The sequence below is a fragment of the Oenanthe melanoleuca genome, chromosome 2, assembly GCF_029582105.1.
Source record: "Oenanthe melanoleuca isolate GR-GAL-2019-014 chromosome 2, OMel1.0, whole genome shotgun sequence".
NCBI classification, from domain to species: domain Eukaryota; kingdom Metazoa; phylum Chordata; class Aves; order Passeriformes; family Muscicapidae; genus Oenanthe; species Oenanthe melanoleuca.
The window spans coordinates 142515373-142542376 of NC_079335.1; the positions used below are offsets into that span (position 1 = coordinate 142515373).

Sequence of the window (27004 nt, forward strand, 5' to 3'; positions counted from 1 at the left end):
TATCTAATTTTTCTGATGTGAAAATGGAAAAAACAATGTTTTCCTCCTCGAAATTTAGGAGCTCATTTAGCTCAAAACAGGAAGGCTAAGAGGAATATGTATCCCCTTAGTGACAATTATGTTTGAACTGGCTGCTGACTGCAAATCAGCAAAACCAAGTATTTCCCTTTCCTCATTGCTGAGGATTTCCTTGTTCAAAATGCCCTCTGTTTTTGTCATTGCTAAGAGAAATAAAGTTCAGATCCATGCTCAGAAAGGTAAAGCATGAATCATGCTTGTATTTCTCTGCCATGTTGTCCTAAAAATTTTCCCCAAATTGGAGTTTTTTTCCCTAATTTTCCTTTTTAAAACTCTGCATAATGATGTTGGCAAAACGAAACATTTTCTAATGCTGTCAGTGGTGCTGGCACATGCTTGCACATCTTACAACACCAGACTGATCTTAACTGCAACCATATTTCATATAAATATAAAATGTGGAAAATATTTCAAAATAACATGCAAATAAATATGTAAAAGAGAAAAAAAAAGCCACTCAAGTCCAGGTTCCAGGTGATGCAATGGACAATAACAAAAAGCCTGTTCAGCCTGAACACCATTTGCAGGCTGGCTGAGCAGAACATACAGCCCATGTTTTCAAAGAGAAACACAAACTACCACTTTCTCCATCTGGTCCAAGCCCAGCTCACACCCCATAAAGGAATTGCAAGTTTATGACTCCAAGCTGGGCTCAATTACTTCCCATAATCATAACCAAGTGTTTCCCTGTAACGAGTTTTCGTCCCCCTTTTTTAATACTACTTCATGCTGCTTTCACTATACATTAAGAAAGATTTCAATCTCTGAAAAATCTGTCAGAAAAATCTAGAGGTTTAATTTCATTTCTTTCTAGCAGCCCTCTAAGTTGCACACTGTGTTTCCCAGAACTCTTGGTAAATTACTTATAAATCACCTTCTGGCATCTTTGTGATGTTTTCCCATCTTACCTTTCCAGAGCTTGTAACACAAACCAGCAGGAATAGGAGCAACAGTGATGGTAATATTGGCATATTGGTGATTTCAAGTAAGAAAAACACAATTTCAGACCTAGAGCATCTATCCCAGAAGAGCAATAAGCTGGGACTGGTGACTATGATCCCATCCAAATGATAATTTTATCATTTCCTCGCATCCTTCTAATAAACTTGGTGCATATGTTTCCAGCACTCACTTCTTCAGCAGTTTCAGATCTTATTGTGAAAAACTGAGCTGTTTTTAAATGCATCACAATCTGGCTGTGCTCAAAACACAAAAACAGTATTTGATCCAGGAAGTACAAGATGTCTGGTGACAACACCACTTCTAAAATTTACTAAGTTCTCAGCTAAAGAAAAACATCTCAGCAGCAACTTTTATAAAAAAAAAAAAAAACCCAAAAAACAAAAAACCAGAAAAAAACCCAACAAGGTCCCCCAAAAACTCAAAACAACAGAGATAATAAGTTCCTTAGAAGCATTTTCCACTTGGACTTTTCTCATCTCTTCTTGATTTTCTTTCGTCTTGCTTCTATCAAGTCTTTCAAATATATTGATCCACAAAACCTTGAGAAGGAGATAGGATTCACTGGAACATCACAAATCTCCCTTTTGTTCTCTTCTTGTCTTCCTTTCTTTACTGCTTCTTCACTTCTCATGCAGAATTGGAACAGATTAAATGACATTAAAGTTAAAATGGGCATTGTAGGGCTGAACAAAATACCCCCTTCAGTTTAAATTAGTCTTAAAACCAGCACTGAATGGATCACAAAGGGAATGTCACCAAATGAATTAAGACAGAGATTGCTCCAAAAAAGTGATATGTTAGGGATGGCCAGTACCTGAAAAGTGAAATTCATACAACTATCCCAATACTGAAATCCCATGAAACATAAAAGACTGAAAAATGAGAGCATCAGAACTCTACAGAAATACAAGCCTGCATTGATTCTGTTTTCAGAGATTTGTTTGGAGAGAAGAGAAAAACTCACTGAATTAACAACAGTTGGCACCAGTGCTCAACTGTCCGTGCATGTCAACCAGTCACCCCAAAATTGTTCCAAAAACCCCATACACAAACCAGCCACCCCAAAATGACCCATTGCTATGCCACAGTGGGTGAAATAAAGACAAATATGCTAAATATATATATTACATACATAAAATCAGAGACAGTGGCCAGCAGCATCCTATTAGACCTGTGAGACAACACAGAAGTGCTGACTGAAGAGAAAATTGAACCACACCTTGAAAAGCTAAATGCGTAGATAATGCTTGAGAAACCTTTCCCATTCTGGCTCCAGCAGTTTCACTGATGACTCTCCCATTCTTCACTGATTAAAAATGGACCTCATAGTTAAACTGCAAGGCAGCAGCAACTTCCAGAGGAATTAAACATTCCCTATAAGTCTCAAGGGCAAAGGAGCATTTGTGTGCCTCTCCTGCTCTTTGATGATGTGATGGTGCAGAAGGAACTGAAACCTACACAGAGATCACCCATAGGTATTTACATAAATGTTATTATGGTAGTGAAAGCAGGGTCTTGTAGCAGTGAGCTGAATTGCTCATTGAACTCAAGTTTAAAGCTCACAAAATCCCAAGGACTAGGCAGGGCATCCATGGGAAGGACATCAACTAATTACACAGGCACTGCCAGTCTGGTTACATCAATGGCCAAGGACATTGCACAGGATTCCATCCTCATGAACTAAACACAGGAGTGAAGCCAAGAGGGAAAATTCCTACAAGATCCCCAACACTGCATTCTTAATGCAAGTGGAATTGCTCCAGCAAGGGGAATATAATAGAAACGGAGGAATCCTCTGTATGCAGACAGGGACTGCACTGAAATCCACCCCCCTACACAGTCTTTTTGAATTGCAGCAAATCCCCTCATTTGTTTGTTCAAGCTTAGTAAAATACAGTAGATCTTCAGGTCTTTATAAAACAATACAAGGGATTTTGAAAAACCCCCAAACTCTCACAACGCCCCCCGCCCCCGCCAAAAAAAACCACCCCAAACCCCTCCTCCCAAAAAACCCCCCAAAAAACCCAAAACAAAAATGCCAAAACAAACAAAAAACACCATAAACCCGCCCAAGCAAAAGAAAGAAAGAAAGAAACAGCAAAAAAGCCCCAAAACACCCCAACACAAAACAAAAAAACCCCACAGAAAACAAATCCACAAAAAATTCCTCAAGATCTGTCTTCACTTTCTACCTTTGCTTTTCCAAGAAATTAATGATTCAGAAGCATCATTAGTTGTAAGCACAGGAATAAAGCCAAGTGCTTTGCATGCTTTAATGTCATGATAACTGAACAACTGGCAAACCAGCTCTGTTAACTTCCCAAGATAAACATCTCAGGAGCCACCACCATCTTACATAGATATATATATATATATATATATATATATATATATATATATATATATATATATATATAGAGAGAGAGAGAGAGAGAGAGAGAGAGAGAGAGAGGAAGTTTACTAGGATTAGTTTTCCAAATATTCCAGAAGAGATGGGAATATAGAGGAGAAAATACACATTATCACACACATCAGGTCTGGAAGAGAAATTTTTTTCTAGTTCCTTTTCCAGGTTTTGTTGCTGTTGTTGTTTTTAATGGGGTTAGTTTCATATTTTTTGCACCCAGATCACACTGAGCAATTTTGATAGCAAAAGAAACTTTACTCATTTTTTACAGAGAGATGAGAGCAATGTGAGAAAGACAGACCCTGCAGCTTTTTGAGGTGGTACAGAGGAACCTTGACATTCTCCAAAGTTACAGAAGGGACAATGAAAGAGACAGTGGACATGTATGGGAAAACTGGACCGTTTTACAATGATCTAGAAACCACCCAAGTATTTCCCATTTTTTGATGATTCTACCAATTTGTGTAACTGGCAGACAGATGACTTGGCATAAAGGATCCACAGGACCCTGCTAAAAAGCTGCTGTGACTGTGGGAGCCACAATCCTATGATTCAAAGGATGGTGTGGAACAGCTTTGGTGGTGAAAAGTTCCCTGTTCATTCATTGTATGAGTGAAAACACCAAGCACTGTAAAGTTCAGAGTTGTTATTTTTAGGATTGTGTGAAAAATCTCAGTGGGTTGGCTGGGACCAATGCAAGACACAAACTAGAGAGAGCTTTGAGCCTTTATGCCTTGAGATGACAGAAGGGCTGGAAACCTGGGAGCTACAAGGCAGCAAGAGAATATTCCTGGAAAAGCCAAGCCTGCCAGTGTGCACATACAATACCTGCCAGGAGAAAAAATAGTCTGAGACTTTTCACAACAGCTAATGATAAAGGAAGAGACTGAAAAGGCTGTCAGCTGTATCCTTGGGGATCTGCTTGAAAGCCAGAGTGGGAAAGGGGCAACACCACTGCCACTACTTATACAACACTTCCTTGGTCATTTGTAGTTTCAGGATTCCTTTATGAATCAGAGGACCAGTGCTCAGGCACATCCCAGCTGACACTTAATTTGCAGCCAGCATCTTTCCCTGTTCACATCCTCAAAACACATTGAGCCTCAAACTGGGAGGCTTCTGGAATCATGGAATCTCTTAGTGGTGACTTAGCTTAGCAATACAATCACAATACTATTTGTGCCTTGCCAAGTAATTTGTAAATGGTCTAAAATAGTACCACAGATGACCAGAATTTGTTGTAGAGAGCCATCAAGTCCCCAGATCTTGTTAAGGCTCATGCAGTGGCTTCAGTGCTTAAAGTAGAAAGCACTCTACCCAGTAGCTCTCATGTCACCAAACCTTAAATTCCACATCAAGAAACAAAGCAGAAACTCAGTGTTATGGTCACAGAGCTCTGGATATATCCAGCAGCAGAGATTCTTGAACCCCAAAAGCCTCCTGCATCTGCAGGGCCCCACTCAGGTACCTCTGTTCTCACATTTCTAACACAGGCCTAGGTGCAATTCTGGCTCTCAGAGTCAAGGTTGCCTAAAACAGCCTCTAAAAACCTAGCCATGTCCCAGACTGAACGCTTTTATTTTTAAATATTTGTGGAAAAAACCCACTCCATCTTCACCTGGCAGCTGGCAATAAAACCTGGCAAATCTGACGCTCAGCTTATTTGCAAGCACGTCACTGGAGCAAAAAATATTAAAACCTCTGTGCTAACAGACACAAACAGAAATTACTGCTCCAAGCCACATATTCCTTTAAACCAGGTAGGTTGTTTCCAGGCATAATAAAATACTTTCAGGGCAGAGGAGGGGAGGAAGAAACACTGAAATGGGACTGAGTATGGCATTAATAGACTTTGGTTTTATTCTAAACTCTGCTATCAGGCAACTGCACAACCAGGGAAAACCCACATCATCTCTGTGAGAGCTTCAGATGAAAATCTGTTTTCAGATGTTACTGCACTGCAACAGTCTCATGCTTAGACTAAACCCTTTTCTACTCCTATTAATCAGAAAGTTAATTAAAAATCTTAAAGAAAATAAAGGCCCACAGCAAATGAAGTAGATTTTTACAGTGACCACAGGTTTCTGGCTTTCCTCTCTGTTTATTTGCTGCCCATGTCCATTACAAGCCTATGTGTTCAAAGGCAAACAGAAAAATTCTTGTGTCTTCAGGAATTGCTCAGACAGGGATTAGTGCAGGGTGGAAAGCACCAACCCTCAACCCAAGAGACCAAACTTCCACTGGCCTCAGTAGCAAAACCCAGGCTCATTGCCAGCACAACTGAGCTTCTCAAGATGTCTTTAAATTAATTTCCGAGTGAACTTTTTCCTGCACGTGTTAAAAGATGTGACACGAGCTCCTGTGCCAAGCACAGCACTGACTAGGAAGGTCCTGCTGATCTTTGAATCAGAGCCCTGAACACCACCAGCCTAAATCAGTCCCCCAAATTCCCCCTGCACCTTCAGTCCTCCCTCTTCACAGTCACCTGATACAAAACTCACATTCTTAAACTACATTAATTAATGAAACTTCACCAAAGCATGGAGAAGATCCACTCAGGGTCATGGACAAAGCTCTGGGGAAACTGGAAGCAGAGGGGGATGCTCCTGTGTCAGTCTTCACCCTCCCTGCCTGCACAAACCTGCCACATCACAGGCTGCACAAATCCAGCGTGGGAGGGAAGGCGTGGGGCACCCGCAGAGCCCAAAGGACTTTGTGCAGCTTAGCAGCTCCCTGTGCATCTCATCCTAATGTGCTTAGCTACTCAGCCAGAGTGAGCTGTACCTCTTCATGTCAGCAGCAAGCTTTTACTGGGTTTTTGTGGTACCCCCCTTCATGACTGGGAAGCTCCGAGTCTCTCCACAACCTTTCCTTGGTTGCCATCACCAGGCACTTCCCGAGGTGACAGATGGTTTTACTTTCTGCTGCAAGGGCACAAAACATGCAGCCATGCCTGGGGAGTAGTTGTGCTCCCTGTGCTGGTCCATGGTGAAGAATGAAGCTGGCTCTTCAACAGTTTTAACTGCTCAGCTCCAAGAAATGTTCCACTGAGTTAACAATACCAGCACAAAACCACTTGCATTTCTCTAAGGACGTGGCAAACCAGGGTCCTTGCTTTACAGCACTGAGCCCACCAGGCTGCACTTCTCTGTGCCCACCAGTCCCATCTTACCCCTTTAAGACTGCAAATCAAGGCCTTCTTCCCCTCCTTAATATGAGCATTATTAGCATATTAATGAAGCTTTTAACCTCATTTACCTCCCTGGCTTTTGCACTGAGCAAAAAGAAGGAGGAAAGAAGAGCTGGAGACTTCCTTAGCACAGCAAAGGGCTCCTCTAATCCTGCAGCCAGTGAAGTGGCACAAGTTGCTTATAAATGGCTCAATTGAACATGATTCCTTCCCCAATGCACAGCAAGTATCTGTGTCCAAGGCAGAGGAGAAGAAACTTTGGGGAAACAACGTGCCAGGTTTAGAGAGAAACACAAGTTTCTAGCCATGGACTCATCACAGGATTTTTCCCTCAGAATTTTTGCAAGATGTGCATGTGCTGTGTGCTGCTGAGCCTCACACCTGCTGGATGGACAAGAAGTAATTTCTAAGAATTTCAGTGATGTCAAGAATTTTTTTTTTAATGTGACCATAAAGTGGCAAAAGCTGTCAGCGGCACTGGCAGTAGCTTAACAAAAAATGTTGATGTTGCCTGGATACTGAGTCCTGCTCCAGCCTTGGATTTGCCTGCATGTCTGCATTTGACAGAAGTAACTCCTTGGGATTTTAGGTTTTCTTTAATATTTTGAGATCCCTGCAAATATCTCTCCTTATTCAGATCACTCTGTCTCTCTCCTCCCACACTTTTTGGCTTTGTAAAATGCAGATTAATTCCTCAACCATAGTGAAGCCATAAATAAGAAGACATAAAAATATTTTTTCTAACCTTTTTCTTTTTTTCCATGTTAATCTTTTCAGTTATATAAACACTTTATAAAATAGCATGGCAAAAGTACATGAGAATCTGTTTATGTGATTAAGACTTGTCTCCTTCTTTCCCAGTGACTGCATTTCATGCCTTGCATTTGCCACTGCTGAGATTTGCTCAGTTGTCTCTCTCTGTGACCTTCAAAGCAGAAGGCAGCAGGATTTAACATTGCTTCTCATGGAGTGCTTACAGTAAATCACTACTGGTGGGTATCCATGGAGTCTTGGGGAAAAGAGCATTATTAAGTACCTGCTAATTTTTTGTTACAGTGGATGGATTCCAGGTTTTCACTGATGGCAAAAATCCAGCTACTCCAAAGGAAAGTGAATTTTCCCCAGTCTTTCCCTTTATTGTTGCTCTGCTCCAAATCTGATTTGTGCTTCAGTGTTTGAAGAAAAGAGTTCTGGATGCCATTTAATGAAGTACTGTAGTGTTTCATTATCCTTTATGCTGAAGAATTTGGAAGGACTTTAGAGAGCTTCATGCAGAAACAGAAACAGGACCAAAGTGCATATACAAAATGCAGCACTAAACTCCTCTTCCTGACAGCTAGATGACAGAGAAGTAAAAAACATCCACTGCAGACAATTTTTCCAGTCTGCTCCCTGACATGGAAAGATGCACAGTTATCCCAGTGCCCCACAGCAGATTTCAGCACCCTGTGGGGCTATTTTCCAAAGGAAATGATGTGCTGCTCTGATAATTTATTTAGTGTCACTTGTTTTATTCATCTAATAATGCCACAGGATTTGAATAAGCAAGCAGGTCTTTCAACAATGCCACTCCAACCATCAGGTCCCCATTCCTGCAGAGTCCTTCTGCACTGGGGAATGACTCAGTTTAGCCATGCTGAAGCAAAGGACATACTCTCCTTACTCTTCCAGCTCTTCATAAAAAAAAAATCCATATATTTTAACACTAAACATCATGACTGCATCATCTCAAAAGGATAAGTAAAGCTTGAATGAAAATATGTCTCTTTTTCTCATCTTTGAAACTGGAATGGACAAAATGATAGGCAGAGGAAAGAAAGATGGAGATGACTCAACAGGCTCATTTTGTGGTGATGCCTTTTGCTGTTGCCTTCCCCAAGTGTGATGTTGCTGGAACCATCAGAGCACTTGGAAGTGTTTGAAGATGCAAAAGTCAGTGCATGCAGGCAGTGCCAGGATGTTCACACACTTGTGTACAAGAAAAGCCTTCTCCCACTGCACACCTCTTCTTCAATAAAAAATGCAACAATGGAGTGAAAATCCTGATAATCAGGCTCTCAGGTTCTCTTTTCCAAGCACAGGTGAGACTCCCAGCCCAGCCCAGGGAGCTGGATCCTCTTGTCTTTCTTGGCTAAACTAGAGCCAAATATGAGTAAAGCCCCAGCATCACTGCTGTTGGTCCGTGCTCTGTTGGCATTCCCCTTCCTGAGCTTGTAGCTGGGCTCTCCAGGAAAGCAGCTGCATGCACAGGATGTAAGTTTCCCATTCTGCAGCATGGATTTTTTACACATTCTGCTTTGTAAGCTCCTCCAGTGGATATGTCCCAGCTTTCCAAACAGAGGGGCTATAGGGGCTTCCTGTGATAGCCAAAGTGGCTTCCAGCTGCTCCAAACAAAGCTCTGGACACTCTGCCTCAAAGCTCATCCCAACATAATGGGTGATTTTAACAGCAGCATGACTTCTGGCCAGCCCTCAGCAGTGGCTGGGTTGACTTTAATGCCATTTAATTGCAGTGACATGTCTTTAACAACAAAACCCATGCCAAGAAACTGGGGCTGGAACAAGAGCTGACCTAAGGCCAGTTTCCAAAGGGTTTTCAATCCCCTCTTCTCTAACTTGTGGCTTCCTGGGTGCTGCACAACCTCTCCTGGGTCACTGCAGCCACCACAGCTTCTCCAGCCACACATAATGAGGAGCCTTACCCCAAATGTCACCCTCTGGAAAAGCCACATTCTCCTCTAGTACCATTCTCTGAGACCAAGGATAATCCCAAGGTAGTCACCATTCTTGAGTGTCTGGTGGGGATTTCTCCCTTAAAAAAAATACCTGAGTTTTCAACTCTCTTAATCACCCCTAAACCCTGTGGTTAAATAAAGAAGCAACACATCAGCATGGGGCACCCCCTGATGACATCTTTGCACAGAAGCTCCAAACACCCCCCACACCACCCAAAAATCAGGTGAGCCTTATCTTTCAGGATTTATCTGACAGTACAGATATGTGTGACTATTGCTACAAGGAGATGTTTCATATAACACACAGAAATATGACATGCCAATCTTATTTGAATTTTCATATTCTAGTATTTTTTACACATTCTTCACTCCAATGGCCTGGATAATATCAGAGCAGAAGTCCTCTCTGCTTAAACAAACTTCAAGGGAATGTAACCCATCTCAAAGGAATCCCAAAGGCATGGCTATTTATTATATACATCAATGAAATTGAGAAAAAAATGCTAGATCTCAGCTTCCTTTTTTGTCTGTTTTTACAACAAACAGGGAAAAAGAAATATGTTTTTAACATCTGCAACAAAGCCCAAATCTGCCACTCCACAGCCATGGCTTTCACCATTTCTCTAAATTTAGAACATATCTGTCTTTCCTTGCCACTAGTAAGAATTTGCTGATAATCCACCTATTTTTCTGCAGACTGGGCTTCTGATCCAACAAAATCTAGACAGCTGTACAAATGGGTTTGCACTAATCCCCACCATTTGTTTGAAAGATTTCTGTGAACACCAGCAAACATACAAGATGTCAGATCAGCAATCCTTCTCATTACTTACTGTATATTTCTTTGATTGCATTAGAAGTAAGGGGCTTCCTCTGGCTTTTAAAGATAAAACCCCATGTAGGAAACTATTGCTTATTGTTCACCACCTTCACAGAAGGGGTGAGAAAGTATTGCTGAAATTAGCCAAAATACTTCTGATTTTTTGGTTTGGTTTTGATTGGTTTGGTTTATTGGTTTGGGATGGGTTTTTTTCCTTCCTTGTTTGTTTGGGGTTTTGTTTGTTTTTATTTTGTTTTGTTTTCTTTTCTTTTTAAGGACGTCTTTGCTTTTTTCTTCAGATCAACTGACTTCGATGTCTCAGCAAGGATTTACAACTAATTTCAGGCACTCAAGTCTGGAAATTGTTCCACTGGGTTCAGAGCCCAATGATCAAATCTTCCCTTGTGTCACTGTGAAAAGTCAGATGAAGTAACTCCAATGTATATAAATGCACATAACAGAGCAAAATTCAGTCCTCACGGAGGCAGAAACACATTTTAACCAGCTTTGCTGTAAGAGGCAATACTTTCTTCTAAAACATGAAAAAGCTCAGCTAACCACTCATTCATTTTTGAGTTCACTCTCCTGAACAAGTTTAGGCTGGTGTTGCCTTGCTGAGGAATCCTTTGCCAAAAGCCCATTTCTATTTGCTGGCTAATTGTTTCAGCTGCCACTGGTGCTTCTTGTCTTTCAGAAATCCTTCAAGGTGCACTGAACATGGCCAAACTCACCCCTTCTCTACCACACACAGAGGAGGCAGCATGAATATAGATGCTAAACAGAATTATTTGCCACCTGTAGCTACTCTTGCTCCTGTATTAAGCATTAGCTCACGTGAAATTCTTTCACCTTCCCTCCAGAAAATCTTGACTTTTGTGGAGTTTAGATGTGCATCTCTATTTTTCATGGATTAAAGCCAATTTTGGCTTTTGGATGCTCAGTGCTCTGGGGCATGTCAGTGTGAAAGAGGAATTGAAGCAAAGGCTTTACTGAAAACAGCATCATCCTATTGGAGCTACAGCTCAGGTTGCCAAGTGCAGTTCTCTCACCACTAAACAGCTTCATGGAAAGACTGTGAAAATGAAGAGCTGTGGAAACCTTATACTGAGGTTAAGCAAACAAATCTGACACCAGACCTTCTGCCCAGCTCAGGCAGGCAATGAAGCAGACACTTTCACAGTGACCCTGAAATGAAATGCTCTGTACTCCCAAATAATGGTGTTTGCTGAAGAATATTTGATTAATGGCTTACCTTCACATGTGTTCCCAAGCCAAGAATTAATTGCATTATGGTCCATGCATTTATCAATGCAATTAAATCTCTACCTTGATATGGAGTGTCATATTCTGACCTGAGGGCAATGTCAACCTCTCCTGGGATGAGGGGAGGAAAAGTTGATTTCCTGAACAACTGCTGAAATTACAGTTTGGAGGGAGGGATGCTTTTAGTCCCTGATGTTTTAATTGGTTTAGAAGTGAAAAAAAAAAAAAAAAATAAAAAGCAACAAAACAAAACAACAGCAAGCATAGTCAAAGGTTCTTAGCTCAAATCCTAAGCCAAAGCATTTCCAGGCAGGAAAGGCAATCCCAGGCTCTCCACACAAGGAGAAGCAGTGGGATGCCCACAGGAGGGCACCTACATCTCACAGCACTGCAGGAGCTGCCAGGGAGGTGCAGCCTGGGCTGGCACAGTGTGGCACTGCCTGGCACAGCTGCTGCCACACTCTTGTCACCCCAGTCCTGGGTCACTGCCCACACAGGGCTCCCAACCCTGCAGTCACTCATTTTTGGGGCTCACAGAGCCATAAACAGCAGGAGATGCTGCAAGAAGCAAACTACAAAGAAACTCACCACCAGTGTGATTACAGGAAATCCAAGGCAAGCTTCAAAATAATTAACTAAAGAACTGAGGTGCTTTGATGGCTGATCATCAAAGACTCTGAGTACTTGTATCACATATCAAGTACACACATTAATATTTTCATCATCTAAGGCAAGAATTTTTTTTAAGATACAGAAGACTCTTCAAATACTGTGAACTGCAAAAGAAAAGGGCATAACAGAAAGCTTACATAGAAAAATATCCAAAACAACAACAAATCAAAACCAAACAATCCACAACCCATTTTTTTGTGTTGTTTTGTTATAAAACTATAATAAGAAAACTTGGATTTCACTAACACTTGGTGCCCTTTCTAGAACCAGCCTTCCCTGGTGGGAGGGTGGTTGAGTCTCTGGACCCATCTCAGAGATCCCAGGCACAGGGACCTTTGTAAGCTCTCTGCTGGCTTTAGGTTTGTCATTTAGCAGTCCCCACTGCTGGCATTAGGACTGTCATAAATCAGTTAATTTCTGACATTTGGATCTTTCAGCAATGCTCTGTAGATGCACTGGTTTAGTTATTCAGCTGGATAACAAATTCTAATACCCAAGCAGACCAAAGGGGAAGCACTGTGTGAGAACACCAATTACAGATTATTGCCAGAGATGGATAATCAGAGATGACTCTACTGACTAAAATCTTTCCTTCAGAAAGTTTTCTATTCAGGGTATTACTCTCAAAATCACATTCACTACAACATTTTTGCTTACTCCAGTTTCACACTGTACCCCCACGAATCCTCATCTCCCTGCCCTATCCTTTGCACTATTTTTGTGGAGCATCCACACACACCCACTTAGCAGCACAAACCATTTCATACAACCCTGGCACAACAGAGAGGGCAAATCACAAAATGGTGCAAAATTTGGGGAGCATGGACCTCTGGCTAACATGCATGTGAGTGCCTGTGAGTTACAAAATGCTTTTATAAACCTGAATTGGATCATTTGCACAGAGTTGTCCTTCATTCAGTATTCCCCACACTGTGCCAGGGAAGCTTGTCAGAAGTTTTGATGGATTATTAAATACATTTATTGAAAGGTTCAGATGGATAGACCACTGTCCAAAAATTAGACCCAAGCCATGCTTTCTGACATGAGTAGAAGCCTTTGCCTGTCATTTTAAGAACATGACTTCTAGCCTTCTGCAGCTGATGTGTTTATTATTCTACTCAAAATAAACCTCAAATCAATTAACTCACTGGGCTAGAAAATCCTAAACTAATTAATTTTAAAAGGAGGCATCACTGTTCTCCTTGGCTTTGACAAAAGAAACATGAGCTCACTTTGGTCAAAGAGAAAGCAACATGGAAAGATTCAGCTGCACTACACAGATTCAGGAGAACAGGAATTAGATCAGTGACACAGGTTGGAATTACACCATTTCCACAGCAGTTTCACCTCTGCCAAACTGCAAGGACAAAAGTTTTCTTTCTAGATCTCCTAATTCAAACTGATATTTATTTGATTTGCTATGGCAATGGGGAAAAATCCTAAACCTGGCACCATGCAGAGCTTTATACTTTTTACTCTGCTTTTTCACATCTCCTTCTCCCAGTAACAACCAACCTGCTTCTAAATTTGCTGTACAGATCAAATGGGCTAATGACAGCTCCACTGTCAGATGATCACTACACAACTTAAAGGTGTTCCAGCCCCTGAGCAAATCCAAATAGATGATCCAGGTTCTCCTTGCCCAGTTTGTGATTCTGCCAGTGACTGCTGGAAGTGAGGAGTTGCTAAAGCAGCTGCTGGAAGCTCATGTGATGGTTTATACCAGCTCAGCTGTGACACTGCAAAGCCTTCCCATAAAAATGGGAATGTTACCTTCAGTTGGCTTTATGGTCAATGAGAAAATGTACATGTGAAAGCAGGAAACCAATCTGGAAAAACTTGAGCAAGTAGCAGAGTCTGTGTGAAGTCTATAAAACCCTCTCAGTCAAATCACTGGTTATCAGCAGGGCTCCCCTTCAAGATGTTTTCACAGCCCCAAAGGCTGAAAAAAAGCCCATGAATTGAGACATGACAGTGATCAGCTCCTTGCCCTTTTGACTCTCACAATGCACAGTGCTTCACCATCATTTTTAAGGGGCTTGTTTTATTTTTAAAATCAGACCAAGCTCAGTCATAACTCACACTGACCCTAGAAAGGCTTCATAAGAGCTGGCCTGAGCCTGGGGTTTAACTGTATTTTACCCACTCTGCTACACACACTGTGTTCCTCAATCCATGCATTTTTCTGCCTTGTGATCAAGTTCTTTCATTACATATTTTTTTCTGATCAGAAAACTGATTGAGTCAACATTTATTGTGTTTATTCAACCCATCTTTGAGGCATTTTCCAAGCATGTTATCTAAGAAGCTGAAAACCCATGATATCTGTAAAACTTGGATCTGGTACCTTAAGTCATTATTATTCCTACAGACTCCAACCACATAGCAAAAAATCTTGAATGCACAATGCTTTTCCAGTGGAATTAGGACAAGCATTCACTTAGAATCAGGAAAAGCAATGTACTTTTAAATGTGTGAACAAACCTACTAAAATAAATAGGATTTCTCCAGCACTTGTAAACAAATACTTGCTTAGAGACCAAATTCTGAAATAATTTATCAAAGTGGAAAATGGACACATAAATATAATTGAAGGTCTGTTCCTACATATATTCTCAGATTTGCTCAGATTATATATTCTCAGATTACTATCTGTAAAACACAGATAGTTAAATATAAACAGTCCTCAACCACAAAATTTTCTCCCACAATTTATTTCCAAATTATTTCTTGTGATTAGACAGCTTAAGACAGCAAAACACTAACTTTACTATTGCTTACATTGCTGCCTGTGTGGAAAATTCACCTGCACATCAGCAATGCCCTTTTATCAAAAGACAACTTTTATCAAAAGACGCAAAGAAGAGAAGCAGCTCACAAGCCTTTGGAGATGTTCAAACTACAGTTTGTATTTCCCCTTCATGCCAGCAGCAGTCTCTAAAACAGCAAATATAAAATTAAGGTCTTGTCCATACATCACAAGAAATAATAATTTGGTTGTTATTAAAAAGTTTGAGTATTTGTAGTATGTTTCACATCTGAAACCCCAGGAAAGAGAAAGAAAAAGGGAATGAATCTGGTTGCAGGTTTGTCCCATACCCTACAGATGAAAGTCAGAGACTGAAAAAATTCCTATTTTTTTTCTTAAGATTGTATATACATCATTAGAAATGTGAAGATAGCCTAAAAAATCCTTCTTGTCTAGACAGAGAGGGGAGAGATATAAAAGCATACTGGACATATTCCACCCACACAGAAAACACTGACCATGGGAAACTAAGGTGAAAAGGGAGGCACATAGAAAGATATCTTCAAATAAACTAAGAACAATTCCCATAGGCATGTTTTAACCAGACAAATCATCTGCTGCTGACAGCAGACATCAGTAACTGGCAGGAGAAATGGTGCTGAACGTGGCTGGTCTTTGGCCATGTGTGCAGCTTTGCTGCAGCAGTGCTGACACATTTTGTCTGCAAAAAGTCATTTTCCTAGTGTAGATGAGACTAAAATGAACAGTGTTGATCCCCTTGTCTGCCTCTGAGGGCAAAGCAAGCTTGAAAAACGATGATTAGATATCCTTACACATGAGTACTGGAGAATAAAGTAAACCAAACAGCTCTCCCAGTTTCTTCCCTGGGTTATTGCAAATGAGAGCTACTTGCTCCATCTATGGGCAAAAATTAGTACAGTCATAGGCTTTTCTCACAGAGGGCATCATCTAACCATGAGATGTTCTACAAGAAAATAAATCATTAGAATGAATAAGGTAAATGACAATCATTCTGTCTTGCTTCTCACAATCTTTTTAAAAAATACCATCTGGACTATTACTATGGGAGCACCAGGAGTCCTACATACAGATCACTTTAGGCACCACAGTTAATAGTATTGAATTTCAGAAGGAGAAAAAGTATTAAGAGGAAGCAGAACATTAAAACTTTCTATTGAAAAGCATTTCCTTTCTCAAGCACAGTGAAAATTCACCATGATTCAAATCTGACCACCAGCATCAAGGTATTTCAAAGCTGTGTAATTTTCACTTCAATGTTCCATAAGCAACTTTTAATTCTGAGCTAAATTTAGCTTTTGATCCCATGCACCACAACCCAAAGCTTCAGGTCAATGGAAACCTTTTAATTGATTTCCTTTGCTGGTAAAACTGACAGCATCATTAATGTGTCATGAGTATTGCTGTTACCTGAGCCAATTGTTTCAAAAGGGGAAGCAGCACTGGAAAATGCTCTGATGTCCTTCAAATGAGCTACTCAGACCCATCACAAAAGATGAATTTTAATGACATAAATTTCATACAACGATCTACTTCTAAAAAATATTCAGGATACTTGATTTTAGCCTATCTGCATGGGTAGCTCCCTGATTTCCACTCAGTGAAATAAAGCTGTTCTCACTTATTTCCATGTTTTGGCTGTGCAGAGAAGAGCTCATGCAAGAAAAGTGTCACCTGCATTGTGCTTCTTCCCAGTGCAGGTCATCCTCCTGTGTTTACTTTGGATCACTTCAGTTTGCTTTACTGAGATGTGTCACTGCTTTCTCTTGGCATTACACCTCTCACAAAAGTGACACACTGCCTTCCCACTGGACCAGGAGTCAGAGATGTCTTGTCCCAGCAGTTGCCCCATGAGATCAGTTCATGCAGTCTTGAGCCAGCCTAAAACAAACTGGGAAGCAGCTCCACAATGCCAATTTTGAAATCACTTTTCACAGCACCTTAAACTTCAACTTGCAGGTCTTCACTCACCCTTTCTTCCTGCTGTCCCTGAACAAAATCTGTGAAATCAGTGTCAGTCCTGTAGAAGCCTACTGCAAGTTACAGGTCATAATAATGCACTTATATCTAATTAAAATGTAGTTATTTTAATGTTCCATGACTGCTCATGTGCCCACGCTGCTGCTGCTGGTACTGAGCTGTACATCCACAATTGTGCAGGATATTTTCCAGTTCTTAAACATGTTATTCCAGAGGTGCTACCACTGCTGCTGATGGGCTCAGCCTTGTCCAGCAGTGGGTCCTCCTTGGAGCCATCTGGCATCAGCTCTGTTGGACACGGGGGAAGCTTCCAGCAGCCTCTCCCAGAAGCCACTCCTGTAGTCCCCCCACTACCAAAACCTGGCCACACAAATCCAGTGCAGTTACCAACCTTATTTTCATACTGAATCCAAAACACAGCACTGTACAAGCCACTAGAAGGAAAATTAACTCTATCCCAGCCAAAACCAGGATGGTTTCTAGCTTTTATTCTCTGCTTCCAATGCACTCCCATAAATCACAGTCACCCTTCCTGTCCTCTGATACACACACAGTGTTGGATTGCTGCAGACTGAAGCCAGCTCTGGTCCAGGTGCTGGAGCCAATCTCCACTTGTAGAAAGCAGCTGGCTCAGGGAGGTGCAAGGTGGGCAGCACTGAGGGGATGCATTTACCAAGCATCACAGTACAGGGAGCAGAACTAGGAACTCCTCTGCACCACCTCAAAGCCAGGATTAATTCACCCCAAATCCACATTCAGTTTTCTGCCGTCGGTCTAACAGTGCTGTTGCAAAGAAATTCTCAGACAAAAAAGAAATGAAAAATTAAATAAATTTGATAATTAAATTTCAGAGCACTTGTACAGAAATCCAGCAAAGAGCTGTCTTGGATTTTTCTCAGTGAACTTCTCAAACTGAAGGGGCTGCACCAGTGGCCAAGCACACACCTCACCCCAAAGGGCACTGCAGAGCCTCTCCCAGAGGTGGATTTTTTGCAGAGGTGGAATGCTGAATGTGAACCCAGTACTTCGAAGCAGTACTTATGAACTACCTGAAGTGGCTGGCAGCCAAGTTCATGTTGTGGGAAGGTATTTTTTCAAGGCAAATCAGAGCTGTGGGGTTATGACCAGACACTGAACTGGGGTAACCAAAGGGAAGAGGCACAAAGATGAGCTCTTGAAACCAATGATAAAATATTGAAGATGAGAAAAACCTTTAAGCTCCCAGACTGAAGTGGAAAATATTTTAAGTTTCACATCTGCAAATCACTATCTGTTTTAACATTGTCCTACCATAGCCCTTCTTAAACTGTGTATATTCAAAAGGCAAAATAACTTAGCTGGGAAAAGAGCAACTACATGGGAAAGTAAGTGCTGCAAATACCACACATAGTCTTTAAAATGAAAACAAGCTAGGAAGAAGTTGCTTCCAAGAAAAACAAGGAATATGCAGAGTAACAGGTTAGTCTATGTTTTGAACAATGTGTGGGAGGAGGAAGTGGAGGGAAGACAGGGTATGTTATTAAAAACAAAGACTGCACCTACTTTCCCCCACATACTGCTCATGATTACAGGAAAGGAGTGAAGCAGAGACTCCTTTCAGATAAAATGGGGGACAAAAACAAACCCCAGGTCCCTGTGAACTTTTATATGATGCTTTTTTTTTTTTTTTTTTTTTTTTTTTAATTGCTGATTGCCTGGATAAAACAGATTTGCCATAAACCCAAAGGGAAGACTCCAGTACTGAGTTTCCCTGAAAAGCCACAGCTGGGAGTGACATCTGCAGATCCCTGGTCTGATCCCTGCTCAAAGCAACTTTAAACTGGGGTGTTCAGAGCCTAGTCCAGTCAATTTATTAAAATCTGCCAGGCCACAATTTCACAGCCCCTCTGGATCCCTGCTGCCACACCAGCCCCTCCAAGAACATTTTTGCTACACATTCCAGGCACTTCTCTCATTGACTCCTGCCCTTTTTCTGGGCATCCCTGAACGGCCCAGCACTGTCTTGCCATAACCATTAGGAAATTAAAGACAGCACAAAGGTCTTCTCTCCTTTTTCTTCCTCCCCACACCACGTGCTGCAGCCCCAGTGCAATGGCCCTTTGCTGGACCACTATGTCCCCATGTTCCTTGTACTGGGAGCCCACAGCTGGACCCAGCACTGCTGATGTGTCTCAGTGGTGCCAAGCAGAGGGGAAGGATGACTTCCCTTGACCTGCTGGTGATCCCCAGAGTGCAGTCCAACACAGGGTTAGTTTCCACTTTAATGCAATTAATGCAGCACCAGCAGGAATGTAAAGCAGGCAAATACAGCAAGTCCAGCTGATGTCAGTGCACTCACATTTTGAGAACTGATAAAACAGCCTGAGTCCCATTCACTTTTAACACAGATATTCCAAGCTGCTTGAGAAAATGGGATTTTAATCACATAGGTTGTACAGTTTTAACCAGTGAAGCATTTAAGCACCTTTAGAAATGTGAAGCCACATGCTGGTTCAGCTTTTCTCAGAGCTCTTCAGAACAGCATCTCTGCAAAAGCCTGAGGTATCTGGTCTGAGGAGTGTCTGAGAAGTCTTGTCTCTCAGGAAATGCTGTTCAAGCCACAGAGATCTTGTTTTGAGTAACACATAACCAATTAACTTACTGTTCTGTAGTACATGGGGTTACTCAATTTGCAAAGTAGCAGAATGCAGAAGTATTGCTTGTAAAAATAAAGTAATACAGCAGAAATGCTAGCCCATACTTTTCTGGAAGTCCTGAAAGGATTTTGCTAAATAAAATCCTATCAAGGTTAATTAAATATAGTAAACTCTGAGAGTGTAATTCATTGCAGCCCCCTGTTTAGCACATTCTGAATAAAATCTACTTTAATGTGACATTGAAGGGTGTCTGCATTAGATACTGTAAGAGAGCTAAATGCTGTGAAACATGATAAGAAATGTTCTGTTTTGCAAAAAGCTGTGGAAAGAAAAGAGTTATCAATTTAAACACCAATTAAAGCCAGCACACCCTTTCCAAGAGGCTGTCTCTCTTGCCTTAAGAACAAAAGACCAAGCACCCAAGCCCAGTGCAATTCCTGTGAGGCTCCCAGAGCAGCAGGGTCATGGATATTTTCTGTTGGCTCAAATATAGCATGGCCCCTTTCCAAGTCTGTTCCCGAGGCAGTGAAGTGACCTTATCAAAAGGATTTTGCTGACTCCTGGAAGATTCCTTTATTTAATATTCTGTTGTACCTAGCTAGGACTTAAATAGTTCTGGCTGCTTAGATAAGTTGATTACAAAGTCCCAGGATGGCTAAATTGCTGCTATTCATGCAGCAGAGAGCCTTTCTCTGCCTGCTCCAACAGCAAAATACTGTCAATATTTAAAGGCCATATTTAAACCTAAGTGAACAAGCAAGAAGAGCTTAAATGGATTTTAATTATTGTGAAGTTTTAACAAGAAGGGAGCATAAAAAGCATACTTGAACTTCAAACAGGGATGAACAAATGTCCTTGAATAGATGTTTAGAGCCTTCTCTGAGTCCTTCAGAAATCCTGATTCCTACTTTTAATCTCCTAAAGGTGTTTTAGAGAGAAGCAAGGAGTGGAAAAGACATAATTTCAATTAACCTTCAGCAGTACATCTGATAAACAAAAAGAAAAATCCTGTATGGGTTTGTATTGCTGTGTTCTTGTGCACAAGCCATTATGAAATGACTTGTTCTGATTAAAGCCAATGACTTTAAGAGAAATCCTCATAAAGAAAAACAAGAGGGTTCCTCTCTACTGTTTAAAATCACTGAAAACTATCAATACATTGCAGGAAACACACAGCCTAACACAGGTATATGTATGATCAATTCTGTACCTACATTGTCACAGAAGTCACAATTTTTCATTATTTCTTCTGTTTACAGACTGAAAACTCACTGTGGTCTGACAATCCACAGGATATTATTTCTCTCTTTCCCTGTAACTCTGCTCATTTCCCACAGCCACTAAAACATCTTGCAGACCAAGTCTGGTTTGTTGACCAGCACTGGGAAAATTCATTCAGTAAGGAAGTTTTAAAATTGAAGCACATTCTCAATCCTGCTCATTTCTGAGTTCTAGCAGTGTGTTAATAGACACAGGCTACTGAAGAGCTAAAATCTATGCCCAGTATAAAGCTGTATATAATAAGTGCTCTGAACCAAGAAGGTTTGCTATGCCTTTCATATTTTTGCAGAGGAGCTCAAATACCCCCTCAATGGTCATTTGACTGGAAATAAATATAATTCATTTCAATCCAGCAAAGGTTGCTTGTCCTTCCTACAATAGGGCAAATAAATATCAATTAAAAAACATAGCTGAAATTCCCTTTGGAGTCTACAGAACCTGTAACTCCTGAGTGACATTGTGTCAGTGCCCACCTCCACCACACATCCTGTGAGTGTCTCCAGCTGCTCTCAAGTCCTGGCACTGACATCCAACAGCCTTGGTGAGACCACCCAGAAAACTCCCACTAACATGGACAAAGTATTTCTAAGCAAAGCATAGGGGTGTGATTTCCATCCTCAGCCCTTTGTTCACGGCCCTGCAGAAGTCACAGCTAATGGCCAGCATGTCAGAAACCCCCAGCACATGGTCAGTGAAAGAGATAATGAGCAATTAGCACATGCCTCATCTGCACTTACTTCACTACCGCAGGGAAAGAATGGGCCAAGCCCAGAGGTACCGTGTATCTTCCTGAAATAACATGAGCAATTTCTTACTTTTTCTTGATCTGGAGAAAAACTTGATGCCCCCAGGAGAGGTAGACGGGTTAGAATTGGGGGAAGACTCTTTGGAGGAGGACCTGAAGATCCCACTGAAGCTCATTCGGCGTGGGGAGCGTGGGGGAGACTCCTGGTAGGGGAAGGGGAACACTGTTTTGGGTGAGCCAGGACTGTGTTTGGATCTCACAGGGGCAGAAACAGGGCTGGAAGGTCGGTTCTGGAGCCCTTTTGAGAAAAGGCCTTTTGAAGGACTGCCGGCTGAGTAGCTTTCATCCACCTGAGGAGGAGAGAAGAAAGAAGAAAGAAAGAAAAATCTCCATTAATTCAGTTCAGTTCAGGTCTCCAGGATCTCTGAACTTGTCTCAACAGAGCCAACTCCTGTTTGTTGGGGTGGTGGATTAGCCAGAGCTCACCTTGCCCAGCACCTGCCTCCACTGACAGGCAGGTGTGTGCCACCTCACTGGCCAACGCTGCCCCTTGCTCCTAAAGACACCCCAGATTTCACAAAAACATTTCAAGGTGTGCATACATTTTATTATCACACATACAGTGCAGGAATTTGTCCACTGCTTTTATTTGTCATGCATCACTCTTCCTTCCTTGGACAAATGAAAGATGACTGGCAATGAATTTATTTAAGGCAATGAATGATGGTGGTTAAGGAAACACTGTGCCCCAAAGTCTTCCCCATGAATTTAAGCACCGACCCAACCCCAGTATTTAAATCTCCATCCCATGATGTGACTCAGCACAGCACACAAGTCCCCAGGTGCCTGACAGGCTTCCATGACTCTGGCCACAGCCACAACTGTGGGATTGCAACTCCTACCCCAAAAATAGAGGAACCATTTTAGAGTGATGCTAATTACCTGAGCTGGGCTATGACCTTTCTAACAGCTGTATCCCTTTTGGGACCTGTGCTGCCTTTCCAGCAGTGTAAATATCTATGCCCAGCACAGCTCTGCACTGTGCAGGCTTGTCCAGTGAGGGGGAGAAAAGAACCCAGAAAAACAAATAAAAAAAAGGAACTAAGATTAAATTCTCCTCCCCATACAATTAACAGAAGCTGACCCAAAATCTCTGTGGGATTTGCACGTGCCTGGGCTGTATGGAGAGTTTATTTCCTCCTGGAAGCACAAAGCAGTTCTGTGGGTATAAGGCTGCTGTTTTAGCTGGGGGCATTTCCCATGAATGAAGGGCTCTGTTCCTGGCAGAAGGCAGCAGTAGTTTTCAGGTCACCAGGGAATGCTTAAGCCAAGGCCAAGGTAGATGTGCCCACAGCCCCCTGCTCCTCTTTGCCCAATTTCTCAACACAAACCAGGAGGGATGGAGCAGGCAGCAGTTTCTGCCTGTGAAGATGCTTCCTGATGTGTGTCAGTCCAGTCAGAGAAGGGCATTGCTGCCAAGGGAGTCATTTTAGGGTAAAATAGCATCTATCATTAGGATGATTCAGGTGAAAGGAAACCTCATAGGCACATATGCTCTCCTTTGGGTCAGTGAAGGGCTTGTGTGTATGAACCCAACTAAAAATGGTCAGCACATTTTAAAACCCATGCAAATAACTCCCTTTTCAAAATAATGTTCATTCATGGGTCCAAAACAGTCCCAGAAATATGTACAAGCAGAATAATGGCTCCCTAACCCAGGGTCCCCCTTCTTGCAGTCCTTTTTGTGTCCTGCACACTCACTTTGGACCAGCTCCTCTTTCAGCTTGGGATGGGACAGAGCTGTGCAGGTCCTGATGTGTGGAACTGCAGGAAGGCTGCAGAGATTACAAACCTCCTTTTGGGAAGGTTTCTAACCTAAATGGCAAGTGGCACCTTGTCTGGGAGATGGACACAAATAGTGTGGGTCACTAAGAGGGGCACAGATGTGCCAGCACAGCCCTGGTTAGATGATGAATTCTGCTCTGTGTTCTCTGCACAGCACAGAGATGTCTGACAAGAGGCAGAACAACTTTTTTATAACTGCATTCCTGTTTTTGACAGTGTGGGCAAAAATGTCTCAAATATATACCTGTCCTTTCACAGATGAATTAAGTAAGCAGTTGCCCTCAAGCGGCAGTTTTTGGAAAAGATAAATCAATTCTAACTGAAGCAATAGTAACTACCAAAAGCAACAACAGACTCTGCACAGTCTCCACAAGAGAAGAAAAAAGCAGTGTTTCATGCTTAATGCACTTGCCTGAGGCTCAGGTTTGCCTCCTAGCTCTGTCAGGGATTCTATGTGCAATCTTGAAAACTCATTCCAAATCACAAATCTATTCTGCCATGAGACTGTATCTCCTTTATTCCCACTCTAAGTCCTCCAGCACTCAGACTGTCTCCCAGTGAGTATTTATCAAGAATAATAGGGCACAGTCCCTCAACTGAGACCTGGAATAATAACCACACTATAGGAAATTAATAAACAAATTACATTTTTGTCATGGCTGAAACAGTCCCAAAGTGATAGCTTTCTCATAAAAGCTCATTAACTTTAGTGAAATATCATCTGTAAATCATCTGAGACTACTTATGCCTTGTTCTCTTCACAACTACACAGTTCAAGAAACAACCAGGTAGCACAATGGCACCTCCTTCTGCATTGCAATTTAAATAGGTCTGCTGCCAAATCGACTGCCTGAAAGTGAGGAATAAGAACATTTTCTAGCTAATTTTAATCATGATACAGATCTGCCACTGCTACTGTAGTTCAGATGTGATTCCAGGATGGTAAGTTTATTATATTTTTCCTAAAGTGACAAGCCATGACATTTGTAAAACCAAGGACCTCATTCTGGCACTATCCTTAATGCTTCATGTTATCTTTTTCTGCATGGTGTTTGGTTAAAATGACACACTGACAGGAGACACTTCAAAACGACTGCAGTGTCCTTACACACTAAAGCAATTTTAGAGATGTAAAATGTCAAACAACAATTTGTCAAAAAGGTCAGTATTCCCTTGTACATGCAAGCCAGACACAAAAACAAATTGTTCTCAAATTCTGAGCAGAAGCAGCAGGGTGTTTTTTATTTATTGCAATCACAACCAGTTGCCTTCTCTCTGTCATTCCAGGCAGATGAATTAATTAATTGTCAGAGCACCAGGGGCACACTGCTAAGTACACATGTGCATGCTACCAAATTAAAGAAAATTACTACATTGAATTCTTCCCCAGCCTGTTAATTACACACAGGTTACACCCACCATCACGGTGAGTAAATACATTTTGATTTTGCTTGGGGAATTACAACAGGATTGCTTGCTTAGAATATCATTTGTGCCTAACGGATTGCAAGTTTTAAAAGATGATTAGGTGCTTCTGCAAGTAAAATCAGCAGCAACAGTTATCACAGCATATCCAAACGTCATAAGGCAATGTTCATTTTCATGCTTCAGCTGGGAATGCAGAAGAATCTTTGCTGTGGAATGAGTTTTATCAGCCCAGGCAGACTTGGTGTGACAACTCTGGCAGTGATGCTAGAGGCAGGTTACACTAGATCATTCACCAGCCTGTTCTTCATGCATCTTGGATTCATTCCCTGAAGTTATGATAGGCAGGTGGGCTGAAAACTCCCACATGTGCTTTGGAAAGATAACTATTCCCCCAGCTGAGCTGTAGTAGCAAAATAAAAGTATTACACCCTGGTTTCTCACATTAGTAAGCACTGTGAATCACTTTATGTTGGTCCAGGAGAAGTTGTAAAGAGACAACAGGCAGGAATGTGAAACACACCTAAAAACCAATATAAATGCACATGGGGATATGACTTATTTTATCCCAAACAGACAATTGATATCTTGGAGATAAGGAATCCAAACACACAATGCAAGTACAATACTAATCAATGCACAAATAAGATCTAATTAAAAAAAAAAAAAAAGAAAAAGAAAAATTCTTCTAAATACTAAGACTATTCACCTAATAAAAATAATTAAAAAAAAACAAACCCAAAAAACCCCCAACTAAACAAAAAAACCAAAAAACAAACCAGAACAAAACAAAAACCTCAACAAAAAACAACTAACAACAAAATGTTGGCTTTGTGCAAAGCATATATGGGATCTTTGAGGTCTCTGCCCAACTCTGGACTCCTTAAACCTTAAAACTGGTTATGCTGGAGAGAAATGCCAGCCCCTGACTTTATGCCTGCAGAGAACAGTGGATCTGGAACAGGGCTAAATTAGCAGCTTGGTGTAACCCTACCCTCAGCCTACAGCAATGTGCTCCCCAGGGAGGTGAAGCAGCAGAGCAGAGCCCTATTCTACATCAGAAGTGCTGGTCTAGTGACCAACTGCACTTGTTCAAGGCTAAACTGGTTATTTCACACAGTACTGAGAAAAAATCTCCTAAAATGATCTAAGCTGTTATCAGTTTTCATGCTTTGCAGCACAAAAGGAGTCCCAGCTGGGGACCAGAGAGAGATTTTTCCTGTTGTGCACACTAAGTGGTCATAGGCATGTTTCAAAAATACATCCAGAACTATCCACTGTTGAAAACAAAGCAACAAAACGAGACATGTCTTACAGTGTTTGGCATCTAGCAGACTTAGCACTCCTTTTTTTGAGTGAAACATATAGTGATAGTGGGGCACTTGCTCCAAGTCAAGCACTACAAGGAATAAGATTATGAAAGCTGCCCCTGTCATTTCACATGGATAATGGAATCTTTCTCTCTTCCTAATCCCTTCTTCCTTTCTGCTAGCCTAGAGCTTGGCTCTGTAACAGGATTGTGCCCAAACCCTTCATCTTCAGGCCAAGAGAACACGCCCTGACCTCTTTTACTTGTTGCTCTATGGTTAACATACATCAAGTGAACAACCTTGCATCTTGTGCTGTTAAGAATTATCCACCCTGAAGGTCATCCATGTCATCCAGTATAAGATCCCTCCCTATGATTAAAAAAACACCTTCCTTTCCATCTTCAACAAATTTGATTACTGTGCTTCTATTTTTTTGTCTCAGATTTACTTTCAAAGACCCAGGAGTGACACTGGGGTAACCTCACCTGTTCTGTCCCTCCATCCTCATTCTTTCAATACTAATCTTTTCCTTCATCTGTTTTCTCACCTGGCTTGCAATTCTTCATCTTATTTCACAAGAAATATTGAAGTGCACTACACTTAATCACTACCACATGATAATTCCCAGTGCAATGGGCTAAGATAGCAAACTATTCATATTTCACCACAAACTGGTCTCTCGTCATCCTAACACCACCCATCTCAGCCCTGCCACAGGCAGAAATTTTCCCAACATTGTTATTTTTCTTCCTTTGCTTTATATTGGAAATCTGATTTTTTTTTTTTTTTTCCCCCCCCCAGATAAAGTCCTCTCTAAGAAGAAATTTCTGGTCCCCAGAAAAATGAATGAACTCTGCTGAAAAGAT

At 41.5% G+C, this 27004-nt stretch overlaps 1 protein-coding gene across 1 annotated transcript in view; it reads right to left on the bottom strand.

The window, feature by feature from the left end:
- Positions 1 to 27004, bottom strand: part of PRKAG2 (protein kinase AMP-activated non-catalytic subunit gamma 2) — a 145125-nt gene that overhangs the window by 98712 nt on the left and 19409 nt on the right. Inside the window, exon 3 of the mRNA XM_056484509.1 lies at positions 21629 to 21908. Coding sequence (XP_056340484.1) covers positions 21629 to 21908 — 280 coding nt within the window. The remainder of the gene's footprint in view (positions 1 to 21628; positions 21909 to 27004) is intronic.